Source organism: Rhizophagus irregularis, chromosome 1, assembly GCF_026210795.1.
Source record: "Rhizophagus irregularis chromosome 1, complete sequence".
NCBI lineage: Eukaryota > Fungi > Glomeromycota > Glomeromycetes > Glomerales > Glomeraceae > Rhizophagus > Rhizophagus irregularis.
Genome location: NC_089429.1, coordinates 6,050,979 through 6,077,007, shown reverse-complemented (window position 1 = coordinate 6,077,007; position 26,029 = coordinate 6,050,979). Strand labels below are relative to the sequence as shown.

The 26,029-nt window shown below is 28.7% G+C and overlaps 8 protein-coding genes across 9 annotated transcripts; 6 read left to right on the top strand and 2 right to left on the bottom strand.

The window, feature by feature from the left end:
- Nucleotides 1-376: 376 nt before the first annotated feature.
- Nucleotides 377-1,712, top strand: OCT59_001272 (uncharacterized protein; the record flags this gene model as incomplete). The annotated part of the gene is made up of 3 exons (XM_025318951.2): nucleotides 377-439; nucleotides 583-900; nucleotides 996-1,712. The coding sequence occupies 3 exons, from the start codon at nucleotides 377-379 to the stop codon at nucleotides 1,710-1,712; spliced, it is 1,098 nt and encodes a 365-aa protein (XP_025174947.1).
- Nucleotides 1,713-3,150: 1,438 nt separating this feature from the next.
- On the bottom strand, nucleotides 3,151-3,562 carry OCT59_001271 (uncharacterized protein; the record flags this gene model as incomplete). The annotated part of the gene is made up of 2 exons (XM_066139439.1): nucleotides 3,151-3,343; nucleotides 3,453-3,562. The coding sequence occupies 2 exons, from the start codon at nucleotides 3,560-3,562 to the stop codon at nucleotides 3,151-3,153; spliced, it is 303 nt and encodes a 100-aa protein (XP_065988842.1).
- Nucleotides 3,563-4,215: 653 nt separating this feature from the next.
- On the bottom strand, nucleotides 4,216-5,838 carry OCT59_001270 (uncharacterized protein; the record flags this gene model as incomplete). Its single annotated transcript, XM_066139438.1, has 6 exons — nucleotides 4,216-4,241; nucleotides 4,326-4,596; nucleotides 4,818-4,828; nucleotides 4,904-4,960; nucleotides 5,032-5,053; nucleotides 5,824-5,838. 6 exons carry the CDS (start codon nucleotides 5,836-5,838, stop codon nucleotides 4,216-4,218), a joined length of 402 nt encoding a protein of 133 aa, XP_065988841.1.
- A 1,394-nt stretch (nucleotides 5,839-7,232) lies between these two features.
- OCT59_001269 (uncharacterized protein) lies at nucleotides 7,233-8,246 on the top strand (the record flags this gene model as incomplete). 2 transcript variants are annotated; one of them, XM_025332242.2, is made up of 1 exon in its annotated part: nucleotides 7,233-8,246. In XM_025332242.2, one exon carries the CDS (start codon nucleotides 7,233-7,235, stop codon nucleotides 8,244-8,246), a length of 1,014 nt encoding a protein of 337 aa, XP_025174945.2. The 2 variants fall into 2 exon arrangements, with proteins under 2 accessions (XP_025174945.2, XP_065988840.1); XM_066139437.1 differs by having other exon boundaries at nucleotides 7,599-8,246.
- A 2,211-nt stretch (nucleotides 8,247-10,457) lies between these two features.
- On the top strand, nucleotides 10,458-11,015 carry OCT59_001268 (uncharacterized protein; the record flags this gene model as incomplete). The annotated part of the gene is made up of 2 exons (XM_066139436.1): nucleotides 10,458-10,585; nucleotides 10,724-11,015. The coding sequence occupies 2 exons, from the start codon at nucleotides 10,458-10,460 to the stop codon at nucleotides 11,013-11,015; spliced, it is 420 nt and encodes a 139-aa protein (XP_065988839.1).
- A 3,517-nt stretch (nucleotides 11,016-14,532) lies between these two features.
- On the top strand, nucleotides 14,533-15,633 carry OCT59_001267 (uncharacterized protein; the record flags this gene model as incomplete). The annotated part of the gene is made up of 4 exons (XM_025311109.2): nucleotides 14,533-14,692; nucleotides 14,892-14,984; nucleotides 15,260-15,532; nucleotides 15,626-15,633. 4 exons carry the CDS (start codon nucleotides 14,533-14,535, stop codon nucleotides 15,631-15,633), a joined length of 534 nt encoding a protein of 177 aa, XP_025174944.2.
- A 1,221-nt stretch (nucleotides 15,634-16,854) lies between these two features.
- OCT59_001266 (uncharacterized protein) lies at nucleotides 16,855-18,879 on the top strand. Its single transcript, XM_025318949.2, has 5 exons — nucleotides 16,855-17,648; nucleotides 17,723-18,094; nucleotides 18,162-18,229; nucleotides 18,296-18,416; nucleotides 18,481-18,879. Exons 1-5 carry the CDS (start codon nucleotides 16,875-16,877, stop codon nucleotides 18,727-18,729), a joined length of 1,584 nt encoding a protein of 527 aa, XP_025174942.2. The 5' UTR covers nucleotides 16,855-16,874; the 3' UTR covers nucleotides 18,730-18,879.
- Nucleotides 18,880-20,725: 1,846 nt separating this feature from the next.
- Nucleotides 20,726-22,153, top strand: OCT59_001265 (uncharacterized protein; the record flags this gene model as incomplete). The annotated part of the gene is made up of 1 exon (XM_025311108.1): nucleotides 20,726-22,153. The coding sequence occupies one exon, from the start codon at nucleotides 20,726-20,728 to the stop codon at nucleotides 22,151-22,153; it is 1,428 nt and encodes a 475-aa protein (XP_025174941.1).
- Nucleotides 22,154-26,029: the final 3,876 nt, after the last annotated feature.

The window sequence follows — 26,029 nt, the reverse complement described above, 5'->3', positions numbered from 1 at the left end:
AATTGCTGCTAATTCCTAGATCCGTTTTCTATAGTGACCATATGCGGAAAGAAGTTATGTGATGAGATCTTTAAATGCTATGACCTTAAATCAAATAAAATTTTTTTTTTTGAATGAAGTACAAATTAGGTTAATATCTACAATGGCTGACAACTTTTTATGTTTTGTTCAACTTAATTAGAAACAAAAAATACAGCAGTTATGTATACAATGTAATGTAAATATAAATAACACAATTTATTTTTACAGTGCCCATTTTGCCGGATTTATTTTAATCCGAATTTTTATTTATTTATGAACGGATGAAATTTTTAGAACTTAAAAAGACACGCTCCATAATTTTTTCTTTTTTTTTTCATTAAATCTAAAAATCGAAATGAATATGAATTTTATTCAGATCCAAGCATTTGCTGGCTTTTGGACGGCAGCAATTTTGATGGTAAGATATTAATTTTAAGGATAAAATTTTGATTAATATTTCTTAAAGCTAAGTGGAAAATTTACCTTGAGTCCAAAGTGGGCGAACCCTCTGCTGGTGTTAAATTTTAACTAATGATTTTACTGCTTTTATCTCTTTTATAGATATGCTTTCACAACATGATCATTTCGATAGCTTTATATAAAATACGCAAAGTATATGCTTCAAGTATTCTTAAAATTATTTTCAATTTTGGTCAAATCATGCGTAGTTTCGGAACTCTTGGCCTTTATATGACTCCAAAATTACCCACACTCATTCAATGCACTGCCTTTGTACACTTTTCAATTACCGGGACTACCATAACGAGATTATCATTAGCAGCTTTCTTATTATGGCGGATAAGGCAAATAGAAATGAGCGGAAAAGACTGGGATAAATGGATATGCATTTTATTATTTTTAATTAGAACCGCATTTACGGTAAATTTTCTGTTAAAATAGAATATTTTGAATATTTTTCTTTCTTCCTCTTTTTTAAAACAATAACAACTAAACCAATAATTTTACTTTTATAGATTCCATACCTAATTCTTCAAAAATCAACTTTTGTAGATATTCCCGAAAGTGGAACGGTTATTTGTGATTACGATACTTCCGCTAATTCCCTTTACGGTATTGGAGGAATAATTGTAGACTTTGTAATTGATATATATGTGACTGCACGTTTAATCTTTATATTAAAAAGAGCCAATAAAAATGTTTCTCAATTATCTTTAAAAAAAAACAAGATATCATTATTCTCAGCCGTTATGTATTGGAATTTTTTACGATTAATAGTATCTTTCATCTTTCATATTTTGGCTATTTTGGATATATTTTTTATTTTAGAAGAAGGAACATCACTAATTACAAGAGGCATAGTAACCATTTTGTTATCTTATTTAATCACCATTGATGCTGAAATTGTTCACGCTATTGAGGGTACAGGTCGACAGTTTGGATTATCATCGAAATTCACTCAAAGTGATCATAAACTCTCTAATTTATCCTCTAATGACCAAACCTATAGCCAGATTATTGATGATGATAGAATAGTAGTTGTGTCAATGAAAAGATTGTCATTCCTTGAATGGGCAAGCACTACAATAGTAGATGAGGATGATGAGAATTATAAGAACGATGAGAAAAATGATAATGATGAAAATGATGAGAATGCAAAAGATAAAAATAATGATCGAAAAATTAATGACACATCAACAGAAACTTCAAATATGGAAATAATCATCCATTAATTTATACTGTATAATACTGTATTATAAACTCTTTTGTAAAATATTGTCTATATTTTTATTATATTTTTTATATTTATTAAGTGTAACTGATATACAAAATAATATTAAAATCAATTTAATTTAATTGAGTAGTAAATTTTATTTTGAATAAGTCAAAAAGTTTGTTAATGTCTCTCCACATGTCTTCATGAAACGCTTACATGTCGTTACCGTTATTATTTTAATTGGTGCTATCGGTGCTGGAGTCGTAAACGATCCAATTTGAAATACTTTTTTTATATTGAAATTTTATTCGTGCTGAAAGAAAGGTTTACAAGTTCTGTAAGTAGGTACAAAAACAAAAGAATTTATTGGTTTAGGAAGGACTTGTAGATAAATTTGTAAAAAACATGGACCGACCGACGTTTCGAAATCGGATTAAAGAATTGCCCTCCGACAACAAGATGTCGTTCACTCTCTAACATCTGTGATTCAATTTTGCATAATGTACGAAATGCTATAACTTTAAATGTCTTACTTTTATATTTTTCAACCGGTGGAGTATTTAAAAAATTCCTCAAAAATTCATAATCTACACTTTTACATTCTTCATTCTCCTTAGAGATGATAGTAATTGTTTATCATTTTCACCCTGATCTCCTAATATTTGGGTAATAATTTTGAACTAATATGTATATATAAGATTTAAATCATCTAGATATAAAGAGTCTTCCCCCCATTTTTTTGAGCACGAGTCACTTCGTCATTCCAGAAGCTATATGTGTGTGGATCTGGATCTACGTTCTTTTCTGCTACCAATAATCCCTTGTTATTTATTATTTCGTTTATCTCATTTTCAATTTCAATACATAATGAATCCATTATACCTTTAATTCCAAAGTGAACTCCATTTATTCTTGCTTAGATTTGGATCGAATTTTATAATTATCTTCTTTTTCCATCCAATAAGGAACAGGAAGTTTTTTAAATACTTAATTATCGTATTGCTGAACATTTGGTTTTATAGTAAGTCTCCGCTTAGTAGCATCAGTAAGCTGTGCGCTCATTTGAGTAAGATAAATGGATTGTTTGTCAAATATTCCAAATTCGGATGACTGGCGTTTGTCAGTTTGTGCCAACGATCATATAAACCACGCGGCGTTTCCATATTTTTAAAGTGAATGTCTAAAATTTTCTCCTGTATCTTGGATCCAATTTGACTGGATTTTACGGAGGATAATAAATAGTCAATAGTTTGATTGTTTACATTAAAAGCACTTTTGATTCTCGAATCAAGTGCTAAAAGAGGAGAATTTTTGTAGTTTTTTGACGATTCGTGGATACCAGCAACAAAAAATCTATAAATGAAATCGTTAAAAGGGAAAAAATTTTCTATGATATCATAAAAAATATGTATACCTTTGTCACCATCATAATCTCCTCCACTTAAATAAGTTGCTTATGATATGTCATCCTCCTTAGCAGCATTTACAGGAAATATGACTACATTATAATAAATGCTTAAATCCATATTTCTGGCTGCTTTAACCTTGATAATATCAGAAGGTAAACCACACGGATTACTAGCTAAAATTACATCATCATCAATAATTCCAAAAGGTAATCCAGTGCGTTCATCGCGTCCTGCTTCCCTATCCAATTAGATAAAGACTTCTCCCGGTTTCAAAGTATTTGTCGGGTCAGCAATACATGTTAAAACGCGGAATAAAGAGATTTATTCTAAATTTAGTAAAAAGCGACTTTAATGTTGATGAAAGTACGCTTTTTAAATTTCTTGTTGTCGAAGGAGTAAATCCTGCTTGTAGCATCTGTATACATTGTTCAGATGGATTATCGGAAAATCCTGACATAGTATAGCTTTCGGATTCTGAATCTACATATAAATCACAATCATCATCCGAAGATTCATTTTCAAATAATGATTATAAAATATCTCTAACCTATTTTTCATGATATTAGAGTGATTTAGTTACCCATGCTATTAAAGATTGTGGATTGTCACATCCAATCACTTCGGATTTGATTTTTCGGCGTATTCATTCATCATCTCGATCATCTTGGTGAAAATCTTAAGAGGGACACCGCCATTATACAAAACTCGAATTAATTGGTTATTTAAAGCATGATTAATAAAAGAGTATCTTTTGATGTAGTTTTCAAAATAATAATATTCGTCATCATAATAACTATTATAATTTGACAATATCTCCTTGATATAACACCGTTATTAGTGATTATATTAACTGCCGCATTCATTGCAATATACCCAATATGTCCATATATCCTTAATAAATTATTTATTTTCATTCAGTTGGACTTAATGACTCTAATAACTTAAAACATTTGTTTCGATATTCGGGAGGATCTCTGGGCATTCGTTTATCCAATGACCTAGCTTTTTGCAGTAAACACAAACGTTACTATCATCTTTGAACAATAGAATCTCAAGATCATGATATGTCTCGGTAGTATTTTTGCGTTTTTCTGTTAAGCGTCACCCTTTCTAAATATTCAAGAAATCCGCAAGTCCTTAAAAAAAAAGCGAAAAAGAAGCATTAATAAAATATCTCTTTAAAATAAAAAATAACAAATAAAAAAAATAAAAAAAAATACCGAAATAGACTTTTAACGTTTTTAATTCATGAAATATTGGAAATATCTCAAATAATTTATGCTCTTGATATTCTTGATAATAAAGTAATTGAAAATATAATATTAAATGATTGATAATATCAAGTAATATTTCATTATAAGGAACATTTATAATATCATATTCATCTTCAAAGTCATCTTTCCATTCGAAATAACTTAAATTTTTTTGAACTTTAATTAATTCAATTATTCCTTCATTAACGTTATCGGTTTTATTAATAATGATCAATCTCTGTATATTTTGACAGCTATGTGCTAATCAATAAAATATGAAGGATCATTAGATGTAAGGTTGCTTGCTGTGGCCTGACGTGAAATGCCGAAACATTCATATAATGCTAAAACTGTCGAAACTCCGAAACTGCCAAAAGGTCAATATGGTCCAGCATATTCAGCACGGCAAACATTGATATTTTAATAGAGTTTCGGTGTAGTTTCACCGTGTTATCAAACCTGGAAGTACTCTAAAGAAAAAAACAGAAAGGAAAGTTGTGACGTTCTCAAATTGAAAAAAAACAAATATTCTCCTTCCTCAGTACCTTTCAACTTTGTAATTCCGGAGTTTGCAGGTCGATATTCAAGTCCAGGAGCCGTACCTAAAAAAAAAGAATGTAGTAACGTTCCAAATAAAAATAATAAAATAAAATAAATAAAAAAAAAAACTTACCTTTTGCCAATTCGCTAATAATCTTTAATATATATACATATATATAAGTTATAAAATCATTTTTCTAAGAAGAAAAACAAAAAATATTTTTTTAAAAAAATTTTTTTTTTCTGGCTATTAGATCACATGACCTTTTATTAAATGTAACGTAAGATTTTGATGATCCAGATGACCGATCAGTAATGCAGACCGAATTTAAACTTTGATCGGACTTCGCTAGAGTTAACTATCTGTTCCGGATCGAACTAAATTTACATGACCGATCTACATTTCTTGTATTTAATAATTATTACTTATTAGTTATAAATATTTTTTATATAATAAAATATTTAAAAACTCATAACAAAAATTAGGGTCCTAGCAATTCATACTATATCTATAAATACAATTGCATTAGATTATTACAAAATCAACTATTATCTCATTAAAATATTTAAATTAGTAAAAAAAAATTTTTTTTTTTAATAACTCTTATTATAAAGCGAATAGCAATCGCATGGTCCGATGACAGGACCCAAATTCACATGACTGTGTTAAATTGACACCGTAAAACATACAGTAAATAACGGATGTCTGTTACTATAAATTACAGAAATAGCAGAATCATTCGTATCTTCATCCGGATCCAATCCGGATGGTTTATCCGCGGATTGCGGATTGACGAATCAACGAATCGCATCACTCATGAATCACATGTTAAATTCACATAAAATAACGATATTCTTTATTCAGTTTCGCAAAATAATTAAAATAAAAACATTTTGGTGATCAATTGATATCATATTTAAATACTTCAATTTTGTACATTCCTTATCATAAAGTATCTTGAGATAAATAGGAATAACCGTTGAAAGACCGTCTTGTGTTTGTAATATAAAGGAAATAATCAGGAGTGGGTTGCAGATCACATAACAAATACGCTCTGGACAATATTACTCCTAATAATTAATATTATACTAGGAATTTTGCCATATTTTTCTTGGGACCCGTTTTTCTTGTATACAAGAATTGTTGCGTATATAAAGTTTATCGGCCGTGTTCATATATGATCGTGTCAGTATCATCAAATTTTATTGGTTGAAAATAAAATACAATATGTTTAACGTGATGTTAATTGTCATAGTTCTTAAGTTTATATAATTTCTATCTTTTCATGTATTAAATTGGATTAATGAAAAACACAAACTAAAAATAAACTTTTTCGATTACATATCATAAATGCAAAAAAGAAGGGGTATAATATCCGATATCAGACATCAACGATTTTCATTATTTTCATTGTCTCTTATTTTGGACGATAAAGTATATGAGGTTTCAGCTTTAACAATATTATTCGACATTACTTTGTTTTAGTAACACAAGTTTTATGTACTGTTCCATGACACGGTACAAAAAATTAAACACTATAAGATTGATACATTATGTCCGGAATGTCCGAGAACTTTGTTATTTTTTTTTTCTTTGAAAATAATCTATGGAAAATACTTTTTAACAGTAGATTTAGTTATTCACTTTTGATTCCCGGAAATTCTTGTTGCCATTCAAGTGCTGAACCCTGTATAGGATAAACACATAACCAATCAAAACATTGACAAACTTATTTATTAATGCATTTATTGTACATCACTTGATCAAATTAGTGCATTTATTGTACAAACTGCGAGAGTTTTTATTTAAAGACGTAAAAACATTACTTAAAAATTTCGAAACTTTCAATAGAGTAATATTTACTCCGAAAAATATTGATTATATAAGTATGTTTCATATTTTTGAAACTTTCATGTCTAAAATAGGAGACAATAAAATCTGGATAGAACTGTCATTCATTCCTTATTTTTACTCATTATTTGATCTTTTAACCAATAAAAATTTAATAGATGAAACTTTGTCTAATTACAACCGATAAAATTTGTGCGGTACACATTAAAAACTTGTCGAACGGAAAAGTGACTCAAATCGATTATGCAAAGCCCCTGTTCTAATAAAATCATTTATGGCTTCAACAAATATTAATTAAATTAATATATGATTTTTTTTATAATTAATATGACTTTTTTTATGCCTTTAATATTGCTAAATTTTTAATATAAATACAGTTGTTAACTTTCATGCATTTATCATTATTTTTCATACAATTTTATCATTTTTATAATCATCCCAAATTTTCAAAATTTCATTTTATCTTTATCTTATCATTAACAATGGTACAACTTGTCGCAGATGTTTTATTATTAATTTTAAACGAATTGCGAGATGATCCTTCTTCTTTGCATTCATGTGTTTTAGTAAATAAATCCTGGTTTTCGTTAGCAATGCCTATATTATGGAGATCTCTTTATTATACCCATGAAGATTCTATTTCATTCAATAAAGTCTTCGATGTTATATCATATTTTTTACCATCAGAAAGTCCTTTATTCAAAAATGGATTTAAATTACCTTCAAACCGACAATTAATATTTAATTATATGACTTTTTTCACTCACATTTCCCCTACTTTTGTTAATGATATAGTGCAATCAGTAACGACGGAGAAGGAAGCTAAAATTTATGATTATAAAAAAAATATGTTGGAGGAAGAAATATATAAGGTGATTTTCAATAATTGTAAGAATGTAAAATGTTTCTATTGGAGTACATATCACTCCTTACACTTGTTTCCAAATGCCGAACCATTTTTCGCCAATTTAAGTTCTTTAGGGATAAGTCTAACAATCGCGAATCCAACAATATTATATGAATTAGCTCGGATTTGCCAAAATATAGTAACTTTAGAGATTAATGAATGTAACAGAGATTGCCTGGGTTTACTTCATTTTATTAACGTGCAGACTAAACTACAATCTTTATGCTTGCATTTGTGTGATGTAAGAGAACAACTCGTGTACTTAAGCGAAGCAATTGAAGGGAAAGCTGTTACATTAAAAAGATTAACAATAAAATCATCTGTTACATCTATTTCTCCTAAATTTCTTCTCTCATTAAGAAATTTAGAATATTTAGTCCTTAACAATTATGTTAATCAATTATCTCGATATACTAAGGTATGGAGTTACTATTTAAGCAAGGCTGATTTTCCAAAACTAAGATACTTTGAAATGTCATGCTTAACCAATGTGTTAGAATCTTTTTTGATATTAAAATATACCAACAAGTTTAAATCAATGACTCTTTTAAATGACCAATATAAATTAATCTTTGAAAATGATTTATAAAAATAATATTATATTATTATATATATGATTTACCTCAATTTTAAACATCTCATTATTTGTAGCGCTTCGAGGGTGGACTTATAATTATTTCATGTAATAGTTGCGGTTGCGACTTCATAAAGAACGTTATAGAGATTAATTTCAGTTATAAATTAATTATTAGAACTTAATTATATTAAATTATTTATAAATTCATTATACATATTATTATTATTATCGAGAAGTATTTTTTTTTTCATTTATCAAAAATTTCTATTTATCTACTATCAATAAAAATCCATGCCACAAAATAGTATTTCTTTAAAGATTTTTTTTATAATAACTAACCTAAATGCTACATGATATTTTAAACAAAGAATTTTTTTTAGCGGTAAACAATAAATAAATTTATTATCACGAATTCCGTATGAGTGTATGACCGTATCTTTTTTTTTTTACAAACTAATTTTTGTTACTTAATGGAATCATAAATTTTCGACGAATAAGAATTAGTGTTACATGTTAAAAACTGAACGGTTAAAAATAACATTTAAAAAAATAGTATAAATATATTAATGAATTTAAATATCTTGCATAGAAACTGATTGTTCTTAGAATTTCGATAGAATTTGATAAAAGAAAAAAAAAAGTAAAAAATTGATAAATGGGTAAAGCGGTAATTACGCCAATCAAAAGGTTGGCATTAAATTTATCGAATCTGCAGTATTATTTTAGGTCAAGCGTGAATTTATTGTAGAATAAGTAAAATAGTTATTGTTGTTTCAATACCTTGATGAACAAATCTTTTTAATAATAAGTTATTGTTTCAATACTTTAATGGAAAAATTTATTATTTTATTTTACATCCAAATGAATCGATCGTATTGTTGTTAAATAATATAAAAAGGCTCTAAAAATTCCTAACAAAATTGCAATAAGAAAATTTTTCTCGCTCTTTTTTAAAAAAAAATCAAAAAAATCAAATACGCATATTCACGCACTTCGTCCCTAAACTGCAAAATTTCTTTTCCACATATTTTTTTTACAAAAAGGTCCAATACGCACAATCATTAAAAAAATTCATTCTGTCCAAATTGCCTACAATAGCCTTGATTGAGCGAAGACGAACAAATTTTGTCGAATTCTTAAATTTCATTCCTTAATTCCCACTACTCAATATTTTATGATAATTACGAATTGATAATTCGTTGGTTGAACTATTTTATATTAAATTATTTATTAAATGCTCCTTGAACAAATATCGCGCATACTCTTGCTCATTAGTTGATACACCAAAATCTTCAAAACAGAAAAAGTTGAAATTACGTCTGGAGTTCCACTATTTAAAACATTATCTTCAGCTTAATTTGAACATTTGTAAAGGTGAACGTCCAGAAATACAATGTTACGTCAATTTGATGAAAAGGAGTTGAGATGAAGATCCACATCTGCATCAGAAATTATTGAAGAAATATAAAATGAAAATTGAAGACATTAGTAAAAAAATCAAAAAGCGATATTATGGGTTTAAATGCACCAACTGATCATGGCAAGTTTTTAAAGTTATGCATATATCAGATATAGTTTTTGATGATTACGTGAGAATTTACATCTAAAGTTTCAGTTAACGTCCAAAAGTAATTAAAAATATCTCACAGTGCTAAATAGTTTGATAGTTATAAGAACTAATAGATTAATAAATACTTAAAACTTCTTACTGTTTATTATTCGGATCGCTAAATATAAATCACTGCATATGTGATACCATTTTACTAAGGTCACAGCACTACGTTGGGACTTGTTATCACCACATAGTGGCCCTGTGATTATTTCTTATTGATTTTTTTATTTATCGAAGTCCGATCATCAATAAAAAAAAATTTACGTCATCACACTGATCTACCATATAATTAATTTTGATATTTTCAATAAATAAAAAAGTGAACTATTTCTTTTTTACACATTTCCTTCTTTACTCGCCATTCAGGTTATAATGACATATTGGACAGTTGATTTGAATAGAATATGTTCAAACTGTGATAGAAGTGCGTAAACTACGATGTTGCATATTTGATAGAAAATTTTAAAAATTGGTCTAGCAAAATTGATCTTGATCAGACACATTCAACAAAATGTCAAAGAAAGCATGGACATTATCGAGTGGATTGATTTCTCTCAATTTAACCTTATAAAATAAGGAATTATTTCCATAATATATCAATATATTCCGCTATGTGGATGAAAGGTCTATTTCGGGTAAGAGATGATGCCGCAAGGATATGGACTCGTAGTGGACCGATAGAAGTCATACTTAAACGATTAAATAATATTAGGGAACTCATTGATCATTTTATTAACAAGTAAGTATTTAAATTTTTTGTTATTAGTTTTTAATTATTTATTAAACTATAGTTTTAATAAATAAATGCCTACATCATAGTACACTTGCGGATAGCTTTGGTATCACTAGGGACAACATATCCAATGTTTGTTTTTAGAAATTACTACAAGGGAGGCATATATTCCTTTCTTGAATCTCATGAAGAATTTCTTTATTGGAAAGACATTGTTGATCTCTTATGGTCAATCTCGTCAGAATTATTTAAAATCCATGATCTTGGTCTTATTATTTACGGTCATCTGCATGGAAGTAATATCTTAATTGAATATGGTAGAAACAAGTTGAATGCAAGGATCACTCATATCAGGCCATTTAAAACGAATTCAAAAGGAATTTTTGGATCGTACCGTTTTTTGTTCCTGGAATTTTCAAAGGAAGAAAGGAAGTGAAAAACTCAAGCTTCTGGCATTTATATCTTTGGTGTGATAGATAATTTGGATGATGTCAGTTGGAGAACGTCCTTATTATAACAGACCCATGATCATTCATCGATTAATGATATGATTCCTGGATTAAAGCCAAAATTCACTGGGAATACTCATACTCAATTATTGGAAAAATGTTTGAAGTGCGGATCCACTTGAAAGCCCATCATAATATAATAAATAAATTCAAATTTCCGCTATAGTGAATTGCATTACTACGTAATTCGTAACTTTGTTTTTTCTACATTAAAATTTGGAGATTTCAAATCGGTCCGATAATTCAGACAGAATTATCACAGATAGCAATAGTCCGTTTTCTAAATAAAAAATATCTAATCAGATGCTATTTATTACGATTTATAAAATAAAATTAACATTGACAAAAAAAATAAATAAAAAATAAAAAAATTAAATTTAAAATTCACATAATAGTATAATTAAAAACTGAATAGAATTGACATCGTGCGAAATCACGCACTCCCATATAATACACCAAACGTGCCAGTCGCTCATGTGATCGTTTATCGTTAATAATATATAGTTTCTATTAAGATTAAAAAAAAAAAATAAGTGTTAATAAATAACTCTTTTTCTGTCTTCATATAGTACATATACAAAAAAAATATACCTAACCTCCTTATCTTAGGACGCTTTAAATATCATTTTGTGTTTCGCGTCATCATTCATCATTTTTAAACATTGGTGATTGATTAGTTAAAGAAAACGAGTTTTAAACTGATTGTTGTGCCAAATGAGTAATTTCCTGGATCTTAATCGCGGATCAATTATCCAAAGATTCATAAATAAAAATGTCATATTGAAGTCGTTCCATTTAAAAGTATTAGTTGCTGTAAGTAGTAGTTCAAAGATGTTAAGTAAGATCTAAAGTATAATTTAGAAATTAAAGCAAATATAGTAATTATCAAATCTTGGTAGAGTTATCTTGTATTATAATAATCCATAAATAATATGAATAATTAGGATTAAATACCAACAAAATTTAAAGAAAAGTTAACTTACTTGTAAATACACAACGAAGCCTCAAATCATGAAATACACGTTACAGGTCCATTTTATGTCGTATCCAATATTATTTTCATATAATTAAATAATAAATCAAGTAAAAAGTCGTCAATTCTAGCAAGGATTCTGATTTAGAGGAGTTCAGACTAGCAACATTATTCTTTCATAAATAGCAGTAAAAGGAAAAAGTGACCTGATTTCTCGCGGATTCACCCCATTCTAAAAATGGTTGAATATGTCAAAACAAAAAGGATGTTTAATAACTATTGCGAAAATTTGATTAATTATATGTTACTGTTAAAAGGAATATTTATACTATATTAATATTTTTCTATTTTAGCGTCAAGGTAGTAGTTAGTAGTAGTTGTAGATTTTGCTGGTTCATTATAGCAATGTAAGATTTAAGTTACACATATGTATACACGCTTGATAATCTAATTTTTATTGGAAGATTCCAAGAACATCACTGCACCAAAATTTATACTTTGCGAATCGTGCTAGTTGGCTTAATCCCAAAGATCCCCCCAAAAAAAGCGATCTTGTAGAAAGATTCAAGAAATGAGCCGAATGACATTGTGACAAGACCAATAAGTCGACTAGCAAATCGTCACCTATCAAGACGATTCTCAAATCTACAACTGTCAAAAGCCGACTACCGGGAAGTCGCGTATGCCTAAGAAAGGGACGAAGTGACGTTGACGTACTGTTGGTGAAATTTTAAACAAAAGTTTCCTGAAGCATTTAGGTTTATGAATTACCACGATTAAATATTCTTAATTAATTCCAATTTAGCCAGGGCTCAGACGATGATAAGCTTCTACTTCTCTGCTTTAAATTCTTTACTTCCTACCAATATGTCACTTAATCAAAAAAACCAAAGTAGGAGACGAACCAATATTAATAATATTAATGTAAATTAAGAATGGATTCTGTCGGTGTAATATACGCCGTTATTTACTCTTCAAGCCTACAATATTCTCACACTAGCAGTTATACCAGATCCTAAAGAGCAACATGAAATCAGCAATTATATCCAATTATAAATTATAAACCAGCTAAATCGGTAATTTTATGCCGATAAAAATTATTAACACTTTAAGATATGAGCGATTTATCTCTAATAACTTTACGAGAATTACATTTGAATTCTCAGTAGCTTAGAAATATTTTTCGAATAATAATTTAGATTTTCTCTGAGAAGTTTGGAGGTGTTTTTAGAAAAGTGGAAAGGTCGATGTTGGAAATATAAAAAACAATTAGACAAAATTAGATCACTAAAGATATATATATATATATATATATTTATTTATTTATTGTATAGAATTTTAAATAATATCAAAAATAATATCTAAACAAATGCTCATAAATAATGGGCACTTAAGTTGTGGGCGATTTATCTCTAATAACCTTACGAGAACTCTCATTTGAATTTTCAGTAGAAGGCTTAGAAACATTTTTCGAATAATAATTTTAGATTTTCTCTGAGAAAGTTTGGAAAAGTGGAAAGGTCGATGTTAGAAATATAAAAATAATTAGACAAAATTAATCTATTTTCATTTAATATTAAACTATTTATGTATAGAATTTAAATGATATCAAAAATGATATTTAAACAATGCCCACAAATAATGGGCATGGTTCTTCACCCAAAAACTTGCAAGAATTTTAGTTTATTATATAGAATTTTTACATCAGAAACCCGGTTTATTCACAACTAAACCACAGAAGCAACATCAGAAGCAATAACAAAAAAAAAGCCTAAAAACAAGGATTGATGTTGATGACAACTTTGTATTAGAAAAAGAATCAAGATCACTTGATCTCTCGAGAAAACGAAACGTGGACGAAAAAAGCAGTATATACCTTCTAGTAATCGTGCTATTATAATGCCTCCAATAAGCTCCTATTGTAAAACTTTCTGATGCAATTACCGTGATCGTTCTACTTGCATCATCTAAAACAATGGTAATCAGAATTTCGTGAAAGATTTGGAAAGATGGCTTAGCGAGTGAGATAAAGGTCTCAAATTTAAGAGCAAAGAATGAATGGCTGCATCGTTAAATTTCTGGTTCTCCCGATTGATTATACAATTACTCAAAAGATTGAGGTTAACAAAAAAAATTTTTGAGTCATTGTCAAATAGCAAAAAGAAAAAAAATATGTCGATAAAGGAAATACATATCATAATGGATGAAGTAGATGGTATACTTGCTGGTAATAAGAAACTAATTCAATTCTCAGTTTGCATCTGCGACGATATCACCTGTCATGAGGTGAAGTGAGTCAGATCAAGAATTTATTACAATTGCAACAAGAGAGAATTTACAAATTCAACCAACAGGATTTGGACGAACTCGCCAATTTTGATATTGAACTTGCTCATGAAAGGTTAAATTTCTTTTGTAAAAAGCTGCTGATGCAATGTCGTACTGAGATACCGTATAGTTGGTAGATAAGAATGGAATCTTATGCTATTGCGACTACATATTTACGTGATCAAAATGCCCATCAGAAGGCTAATCTCAATCCAGCTCAAACTGCAAAACTTCGCTCGAAATTGAGGAAAGAACGCCTTAAAGGAGAGAATGATATCAAATTCGCAGAATTACGTCGGTTAAGTATGTTTTGGCGTGTGTATAATGTGTCAATGAGATACAACAAATTTATCTGATCAAAAAAACCGAGCAAATTAGAACGAGCCGACCAAAACTTGACGAATTAATTTTGAGTATAGGTAGTAAGGAGGTACTTTGGCTAACATTATTTCCAGGCTGGATAGAACAAGCTCAAAAACCAAGATTCAACATCAATTAAAAGAAATTCAAGGTCACATGTTAACTAAAATTCCCTCCGGTAGAGCGAAGATCGGGAAGGCTCTTATTAAGCCTTTAACTGGCCAAAAAACTAAGGGTATGAATGATACTATTCAGTTAAACAATGAGTAATTAGTTCCTGATTACACTGACGTAATCAATGATGATAATCTTGCAAAGGATCACTTCTTCCGTCGTGACAGATGTTGTTGGAAAAAGTGTGATCAGGGTTTCCGCAAATGAATTGGTAATTTGTTAGCAATTTCCTCTTGAATTTTTTTCAATTAAAAAAATCAATTTTTTTTTTTCCGTAAACAAATTATGTAGCAACAAATTTGTTACTAATTCACTGGACAATTATTCAACCGTTAGGACAAACAACTGGAATAACAAATGGATCTTCAAATGGATTTAAAGAAATCCAACAGAAAAAAGATTCGAATTGGAACGATACTCAGTTTAATACATGGATCAAAGGACTAACGCGAATTACAGTCAAAACTATGATTTTGCTACTCAATGGATATTCCTTTCTTTCTTTTTATGACTCCTCTCTTTTCTTTGGGTCTTCTGGGTTGAGTAAGCATCATTTTATGTTCTTACAAGAGAAAGGAATTCATGTGTACATGAGCGATGTGATTTTAAGTGAGTAAAAAAAAAATGTGTAAAAATAAAATAAAATAAAATATTCGTACTTTAAAATTAAATTGTTGGCTTCTCACCTTCTCCATCACCTAGGCCGCTGAGGTATAGATATAGAAGCAATCCTTTCTGCTAGGTTGATGGAAATAAGATTCAAAGTGAAATCATGATATCATTCCAAGATTATCCAACTGAAAATAAAAACCTCCTTCGCCAAGTCAATTCAATTTATTCTCATCGACAATTTATTTAACATCCTCCTTCGCCAAGTCAATTCGACTTACCTCCTTTGCTAGAATGGTACTACACGGGATGATCTTCGTGAAAACACGTGAACGTGACAGTTAAATAAAGACAATTTTAAAGATGTTACTATCGAAAATGATATTGAAAAAGACCTGAAGGCAAACAGAGTCCCAAAAAATAAGGAAATATTTTTTGCAATTTAACAACCGCTTGTTAATTAGGGCTGGGATAAAAGCAAAAATGATGGAAGATCTAAAAATAACTTGAAAATACATAATTGAAATTTGAAAGATATAGATAGATTTAAAATAATAGATCGCATACATCCAATTGATCTCATTATTTAGCATGCATTAATGTATGCCGGGTGGCAATATATGTTCTTGTAGTCTAATAAAAGTTATTGCTAATCATTAAAAAAAAAAGTTAATATAATTAAAAGTGTTAATAAAAAGTTGATGTAATTAAGTATCAGTTAATTAAAAAAATAAAGTTAATATATTGCTAAATTTGGAAGTTAGTTAAATTAATTAAATGAAAAGTTAATATAATTAAATTAATATTATATTATTGCTAATTTTGGAACTTAATTAAAAATGGCTAAGATATATTTATTATAAGAATTTGTTAACCACATGGACATTATTATTGGGTACCTGGTAAATTGCCTAATTATTTGCTTTTTTCAAGAACAATCGTGATAGTCAAATTACATTTACCGTATTTTATTTGACAAACGATATAATTTAGTTATTCCGTTACCCAGGGAGCATGAGACAAAAGTATCGACTTTGAGGATAGTTCTTCATACAATTAATAGTAAAATTAAATATATACCTTTATTGCTTTTCAAGAATGCCACGATATCTATCTTAAATCTTAATAGGTCATCTTTGATGGTACTAACTACAAAAATATAGAAGACTGGTCGTACGAAATCAAAAATCTATACTTTTACATCAAAGATCGATTCGGGCACTCATGATTTATTTCCAATTATGACAATTTAACTTATTTTCGTGTTTTTCTTAATTACCACGCACATTCATAAATAATGAACTTTATATTTTTTTCTCACAGACAAAACTATTCTTTAAAAATGCCGAAAAAAAGAAATAATACTAAAAGTTCTACTTCAGTTAGAAGGTCAACTCGCATTAAACGCAAAGACGAACAACTATTAAAAGAAGCAGCTTTTCAAGAAGTTTACCCTGAATATAATAAAGAAACTCAACCTGCATTTTCATTATATAAAAAACGTGCAAAATCTTTTTCTCCCGTTCATAAAAGTAAAAAGGTTCGCAATGAAGATGAAAAACAACAACAAATAGAAGAAATGAAAATGGATGTTATTCCATATAATGACAGTCAGGAATCAGAAACTATCAAAAGAAGTAACAAAGGGAAAAACAAAGTTATTGAACCGTATTACGAAGATAATATAGAAGTCGCGCCAAGCACTAGTTTCATGTCAGTCGTGCCAAGCGCTAGTTTCATGTCAGACGCGCCAAGTACTAGTTTCATGTCAGACGCGCCAAGCACTAGTTTCATGTCAGACGCACCAAGTGCTAGTTTCATGTCTCTTAAAAGTCTGTTTAATGAAAAATTGAGTATGGCCACTTCTTCGAGCAATATCCCAAAATATGATGGTTCTGATACGATGAATATTGATGAAACTGATTCAATTGTTCAAGAAAAATGGGAAAAGATCAAAGCACAACTCTTTGAAGTTCCCAGAGAGCCGTTTCCAGAATATCATGACTATCAAGAAAGGATGTTTACTAGGCAACCTTGGATGAAAAAAAAAGATGTGGATTATCTTCAAAAATTATTCTCAGATCCCAAATCCATGGTCGCTAAGAAACAATTGAAAGTAATTATATTTATTATTATCCATCTTTTTTTTTCTGATTGTTAAAAAGAATTAAATCGTTAATATTTGAATAGTCACTTTTTAATTTTCAAGTATACAATAAGTTTTCGGATGAACAAAAAAGTCGTCTCTTGAAACTTATACCGAATTGCGAATTAGTACCAATTGCGAGCGATAATGGAGAACCTATTGACACTCCAAGAATTGAACGAGAATATACGGCCGCGGGAAAAGAACTTTATATGCCGGGTGTATCTGAACCGGTTAAAGAACTTGATCCAAATAAAGTTTGTCCTCGATTTGATTTTTGGCTTTCAGATTCTTTCAAAGATGCTCGATGGTGGTTCCAAACGAGCGTTAGATATGGATATAATACTTCATATGGAGTCGATACACAATGGGATAATCTTGAAAATTTTAAGACCAAAGTTCCCAAGAATTGGAAGGTGATTGTTTATTTATTTATTTCAGTTGTTATTTATTAATTTTAACGTCATTATTATCATTCAATAGAGTGATGATTATGAACAAGAGTGGGGACTCGGACTTTGGGGAAAATTAGGAAAGAAACAAGTTGCAGGGTAAATATTATATATAACGTAAATGTATAAATACTTTTTACAATATTAATTAAATTGTGATTTTAGTGATTCCGCAAAGATTTCTCTTCCCGAAATGGCCAAAGCACAGATCATTAGACTGAACGATACATTAAAATATAAACGACAATTTAAAAACATTGGGATAACAGTTTTGATGGATTTGAAGGTTAGTAACTACTTAATAATTCTTATTCAGTGTTATATTTTATATTAATTCTTAATTTTGTTAGGTTGTTGGCATTAATAAATCAAATGGTCATTTGAAACTTGAGTTATTTAAAGGGGAACAAAGCAAAACCATAGATGGTATAAATAATCCAACTCGTCTGGAAAATGAAGTTTTAGATTTTGACGGACGTGTTGCAAAAAGTTCTCGTCCTAATGGTAATGCCTTTAAAAACTTTAGCATTGCAAGGTCAGGAGATTATTCCCCGAGTTTATTCGAGGCAAGAAAAGAATATTGGGCGAAAAATCAATAATTTTTGTTTTATTGTACATAAATTTCTTTTTTTTTTCTTTCTGCTTTTCTCCTTTGTATATATGATATTCTGAATATGTAATAGTGATTAAATATGAGATATTTGCATAATAAAGAATAATATGTGATATCCGGATAAGATTGGTACTGTAATTTCGAGAAAGTTATGCTTCAAAATAAATTTCCAATGATTTTTTTGCAATAAATCTAAAGCCGGTTCGATTGCAGCATAAAATTACATGAAGCGTATCAGTATAATATATTTATTGTATAGTGACGTAATGTTTTTTATCAGTTATTGATTGTCCTATAACTAACTATACGAGCATCATGTGATTTCAAATTTGGAATACTAAATTTATATTAAAGTAAGTTTTTTTTTCCAACTTTTAACTAAACGATCTTTGAAACCGTTAGTATAAAAAGAGTCTTTGCATGAAAAATTGGTGAATTATTATCATCTCCGTTTATGTCTAATTTAATTGATTCGATCCAACCAATTCAGTACCAAGTTAGAGCATACTTTCAAAGGCGTAAAAACACACAAGATCTAGATCTTTTATTACTTATCGCGAGTTCAGTATTGTCACTGCCCCAAATGAGCGCAATAGCTAGCGCAATTCAGCCAATATCAGATATAGTGAAAATACATATGATCTAAATGACATGTCACAATTGTCACATGCCTGATATGAACTACAAATTGTACAGCCCTAGAACAATATTTACAGAAGTATATTTCTATCGTATGTGAGATAACATGGTCGAATTTACTAATTCATTAAATCTAGATTCTTCAATTATTATTCGAGAGTCATCCTTGCGTTAGGAATTCATTCATCTTTTATTACGTAAAGTAAAAATATTTACCACGGTGTCACATGATTAAGGAATATTTACTGTACCACCCGATCATGATTTTATTCATATATGCATTAGACAGAAATAAGAAGTTTGTTTATTTAATTAATTTTTGTAAAATTTTCTCCTGTGTCACTGGAAATGAACAATATGTATATATAGTTTAACCTTTATTCTTTGTCAAGTTGAAACACTACATGTAACTCGGGTATACCGTATATGTATCATAACAATCCGGATTCTCCGTAAATATTTTGACTAATCGAAAAATAAACCGCAGTTTAAAATGTTTGTCATGCATGCAATGAGTGCGTCTACAATGATAACAATAATAATATGTTACAAACGATGTCAGAATATTATTCTAAAACTGGAAACAATGATGAAAACTATGAAATTGCTTATTTTGTCAACTTAATACTAGTCGGATATTAAACGCATGATACACATAACACATTTTCTCTCATTTACTGTTTCAAACATACAATATTTTGTATCTTTCATGCTTTCATGCTTTGAAAATTTAAAGGATTCCTTTTCTTTAAAAGGGACTGAAGAAAATTTATTAATTATTAAGTGTACTACGTTTCAAATTAATTCTTAGAAAATAAAAAATTCTAATTTGTTTGAACTGAACAAAAATAGTAATTTATATTAAAAAAAAAAGAAATACATGTCAAACGTTATATATTTGATGATCTACCAAACTATTGTACTGTAGAACAAAATTAAAGTACTTTCGAAAAAAGCCATTGTTATGATCACCTAATTTTAAAACTATTATAAATTAATAGAAACATATTTTAAAATTTATAGTCTGACACAAACTATTTTCTTTGAACTCCCAAATTAAGTTTATTGATTTTATATAAGAAATTAACTACTTTCAATAAATCTAAAACGGGAGAAAAAATCAAATCGTTGTTTAGATGTCGGAGTAAACTAGAACAATCTTTTTTTTGAGGTCATTTCGATTACTATTTAGATCGTAAATTTTTTATATAAATATGGATCGTTATTTTGTAATTTTTGATATTTAACATTTTTTCATATCATACTATTTGTTTATACTTTATACTACTATTGTTTTTTCACATTATTCACATACTATTTATCATATATATCTATTTCTTTCCATGGCTCAACTTGTTCCAGACGTTCTCTTGTTAATTTTTACCGAATTGAAGGATGATCCCGTTTCCTTGCGTTCATGCCTTTTGGTTAATAAAGAATGGTTTAACATAGCTACACCTATATTATGGAGACATATTTCATATGCTTACGATAATCCTTTCCTCTATAATCCAGAATCACGTTCAAAACTTTACAACGTAATAGCACATTTTCTGCCAAATGATCCGGTAGATCCTTTGCCCCAAAATAATATCATATTACCATTGAATAAATTATCAAGAATGCCAACATTTGATTATATGAGATTTTTCATTCGTATCACGCCATTTTGGATCATAGATATGGCACATCTTTTAATCAAGAATCATAAGAATCATAGCCACAAAAAACAAATTTTGGAAAGAGAAATTTACAAATTAATTTTTAGTAAATGTATTAACGTTAAACATTTTTCTTGGGAAGTTGAAAAAAACTTGTGTGAATATCCAAACGCGCAATCTTTTTTTTCAAACTTACATTCACTTGAAATTAATTGGAAGTTCATAACCAATCAAAATTTTTCCGACCTTTCCAAAATTTGTTTAAATATCTCTAAATTAGTGATAAGTAATTGTGGTAGAGATAAAGATAAAAAGTCCTTAATTAAGTTTATTAAAAATCAAAATAAACTGCAATCCTTGTTTCTGGATTTTAATAATAATGTGAAAGATACCTGCACATTATTAAGTAATGTGATCAGAGAAAAAGGTTCAACATTAAAAAACATTACTTTACAACCAACACTAAATTGTGTTTCACCTATATTTATTCAGTCCTTAGAAAATATATTAGAAATAACTCTTAATAATAAATTAAATAAATATATAGATTGGCAAGAATGGGAAAAGTGCTTAAACAACATTAAAAAATTCCCTCACCTTACACGTCTCCAAACTTCATGCTTACCATTTAATATTGAAAGTTTGATAATCGAAAAATCCGGTGGGAAAATATTAGAGATTGATTCACGTCAATCACTCAAGTTTTTAGATTATACGACCGAAAATAAAAATTTAATTATAACGATATCTAAAAACTGCCCTTTATTAACGAGGTTAACCATAGATGTTGACCATAAAAATTTAGATGAATTAAGCATGATGTTCTCAAATTGTAAACAATTGGAGGAAATATATTTTACAACACCAGTTAAAGTATTACCTACTGGAAATGATTTATTAAAAGTTATAAATAATTCCCCGCTCAATAAGTTACGAAATATTTCATTTAGTGATAAATGGAATTTCTCGATAGAAGGGGTGGAAAACTTCCTAAAAGATTGGAAAAGTAAAAATAGACTTCCAATAAAGTTTACACCACATTATCATAGCGAAAGGAATTTTTACTGGACTGCTGAGCACGATAGGTTGGTAGAAAGGTACCAATACTAGTCAGATTATTTAAATTTCATTTACTTTTTTTTATTATTATTATATTATTCATTAAATATCAAATTTTTTATTACGTTATATAAATGTATTTTCGTTTATTTTATAAATAAAATTTAAAAGTTATCATATTAAAAGATTAAATTTTCTGTGTACCAAAAGGACAGGTTTTACAGGTCTAAAAAAAATGATCGGTCTGTAAGACCTACGCCCGTAGTAAACTACGTTGCCATCGCAGTCTTAACACAAATACGTTAATATTAAATGATATAATGCTTGGTTTAATAATATTTAATTCCTAAGCTATAAAATCAATTTACCATAAATTCTAATAAATCCCCTTTTTCCGTCCCTCAAATCCTGCCCTTTTATAACCAAATAATTTTCAACGAAAATAATTCTAAGTCCTTTTTACTCCTCATGATTTCTATTGCACGTCCTCCACTTTTAAAGCGAACAATTTTTGTCCTTAGCAAAACTTTTCCTTTTTCCCGTGAGATATTTAATTTCTAGTCTCGCTAAATATGATCTTTGAAAAATTCCTAAAATTTGATCTCCAATCCCATTTCCCATTATAGTAATATCGCGATCCGACACCCAAAATCTAAAAATAAATTGTAACGTTTCACGATTAATATATTTCAAAATTTTATACACTTAAACTAATAAATATACTACTGTGCCCCACAATTAATAAATTCACTTGGCATTACAACACAAACCGGCACGTGATGTTGTGCAATGATAACTGCGCTTCGGACCATTTTTTGTAAGACAAATTTTTGTGTGGGCCATAACATGTCATCAAATTTGATGGTAAGTGACGTAATCTGCAATTAATGGAAATTATGCGAAAATTATATAACATTTTGTGAAATTATGTGTCTTTTGTGATATATTGTAAAATGCCATGATAAATCATTGTCCCTGCTTCGAACTTGATCCGTTTCCTAATTGTAATAAATTCTAAAGATGGTCAACTGGTCGTACTTTTTGCCTGATTTCAGTTCGCAAATATTTTCATTAGTGGTCGACGAGCAATTTTATATATAAAATTTATTAGTAGTACCAAATTAATTTCTGACTTTCGCATTAATAAATCAGGAGGTTATCTTCAAAATTGCAAATTTTAAATTACGAAATTACACATTTTCGCCGTTAAATTTTACTAGCTGGAGATTATGGGCATATTTTTCGCTCATTTTTTATATATTATGGCAATTAGAATTACTGTAATATGGGCTAGGATTAATTACAAACAAAATATGCATAAAAAAATTAATATGTAAAATGCCTAGTAAATCAACGCGAATTCGTATTAAATAATCAGAATAGAAATTTCCTTTTTGAAACCCAATATTAGTCATATTTATTTATTGTTAACTTTTAAGGCAACTTTTTCATAATTTTATTTTTGTAATTCATTAAATATAAAAATGGAATAAAAAATACTAAATAATTTGATAGTTAATAATACAAGTAAACTAATAAATTTTGGACACAGTGTATTAAAATTTTATATTACAAATAAATAGGATAAAAAATGTGAATGAAGAACCAAATATTTGCACAATATTTTTAATCCCCAACCAAACCCGATGATAAAATTCACATACAGTATGTGAAAATTATATTTTATTACATGACCGTACAAGAAGTTTTAGTAGGATTAGGATTAGGACCTTCAGTGACTCCAGCAGTTGCGATAGATGGAATAGATAGTTTAATGATAACTTCAGTTTGATTCATTTTGTTGGGAAATTTAAAGAATTTAATTGATTTTAAGGGTTTAATATGTAAAAAAAAATTATCAAAAGTCTTTTTTTTTTGATTGAATTGATTGAATTTTAAGGCTTGTTTTATTCTTTTTGACTTTATAAGAAAATTTTTTGTTTATTTATACCTTTTTCATAGATTTCAAACTTTTGAGTTGAAAGATTTTTAATATTGTGCATCTCCGTGTTTAGAACATAATAGCAATTGATCTACAATACGCCAAATTTTGCGGTTCACACTTGAAACAAGCACCTAAATCTTATAACGATAACTACATACAATAGATTTTCATTTAGACAATACTTTTAGTATTATTTTTCATCATGATTCTGTGCGACTGTGTTAACAATATTTGGTATTGAGCATGGTCTCGAAAAAGGTAATAATTTGGAAGTACAAGTAGCTAAAGATAGCAGTCACTCCGTCTTACAAATAGCTGTCATGATCATAAAAGACTGCGGTCCTACGTGAACCTTTTGTATGTACTGTAGGACTGTAGGAGACTGCTATCTTTAGTTACTTGTACTTCCAAAATTATTGACTTTTTCGACAAATTAGTATATCAACAGCATTTATATTATGTGATATAACTGAATAAATGATCAGCAAATGATCGACAAATGATCATCAAAATTGTGATAAAATAGGGATGTCCGCTATGCTGCGTGACGGAAACAGGGCGGACATGCATTATATCACAATGTCGATCACTTGCCGATCATGATATAAGTGATATCACGTTAAATTTGAAGCTTTATTCCAAGCAATAAATGTTCTGACAATTTATGTTAAATTATTTTATTTAATAGTTTCATTTATCAATAAATTAATATAAAAGTATTGTGGCAAAATAAGGTGTGTTTCCAAAGTTAGATTTTACGTCAAATTTTCAATAATTAATATATATGCTATATATATGCCGATCATCTGCTAACGTGACTTTGAAGCTTCGGGCGAAGCCACAGATCTTCGGGCGAAACTTGAAACTTTTACAGTATATTATTTAGGTATTCAAGAATCAATGGCTAAAATAAACCTGGATAATTTTTGATAACCCAAAAGTTATCATTAAATAAATGTTTACAATTATTGTAAAATTAATATATGTCTGATATTTGACAAAATCTTTATGAATTATTTTAAGAACTAATTTATTAACAATAAATAAAATAAAGTAAATAAAAATCGAAATTTTATACATTATTATGTAGAATTTGTGAAAAAACTAATTCAACGGTATTTTTTAATGTGATAATATTGGACAAGTGATCGGCAAAATGATCGGCAATATCGTGATAATATGGGGATGTCCGCCCTGTTGCGGTCAGTAGAAAAGGGGGAAAACTGCCCATTACTAATCACATAATGAACAATCATTGTCTTACTAAGTTTTATCATAGTGGTAATTTCCCCCTTTTCTACTGACTGCCTCCTATATGTTGAATGGTATTTTATACTGAATTTTAAAAAATATCACAGAATCATAATGTAAAAGTATTTTCTAAATTAAAAATCTATTGTATATTGTTAATATTATACAATATTAAAAATCTTTCAACTCAAAAGTTTTAAATCTATGAAAAAGATATAAATAAACAAAAAATTTTCTTATAAAGACAAAAAGAAAAAATAAGCCTTAAATTCAATCAAAAAAAAAGAAAAAAACTTTGATAGTTCTTTTTACATAACAATTAACAAACTCTTAAAATCAATTAAATTCTTTAAATTTCCAAACAAAATGAATCAAACTGAAGTTATCATTAAACTATCTATTCCATCTATCGCAACTGCTGGAGTAGGACCCCGAAATATACATAAAAGGGTCAGGTCAAAGTTTGCGTATAATGAGTCAAAAAAATCATGTAGATCATTCCTTCTATGGATAATCTCAGCCAAAATAATATTTCCTAATTTAGATAATGGCTGAAATTATCGTAATTCCGGCCCTGAAAGAATGCGTATTTTGGACCACTTCTGAACCTGACCTCTACATATATATTTCGGGGTCCTGCTGGAGTCACTGAAAGTCCGGAAGGTGTGGGTACTAAATCTTCTTGTACGGGCATGTAATGAAATATAATTTTCACATACTATATGTGAATT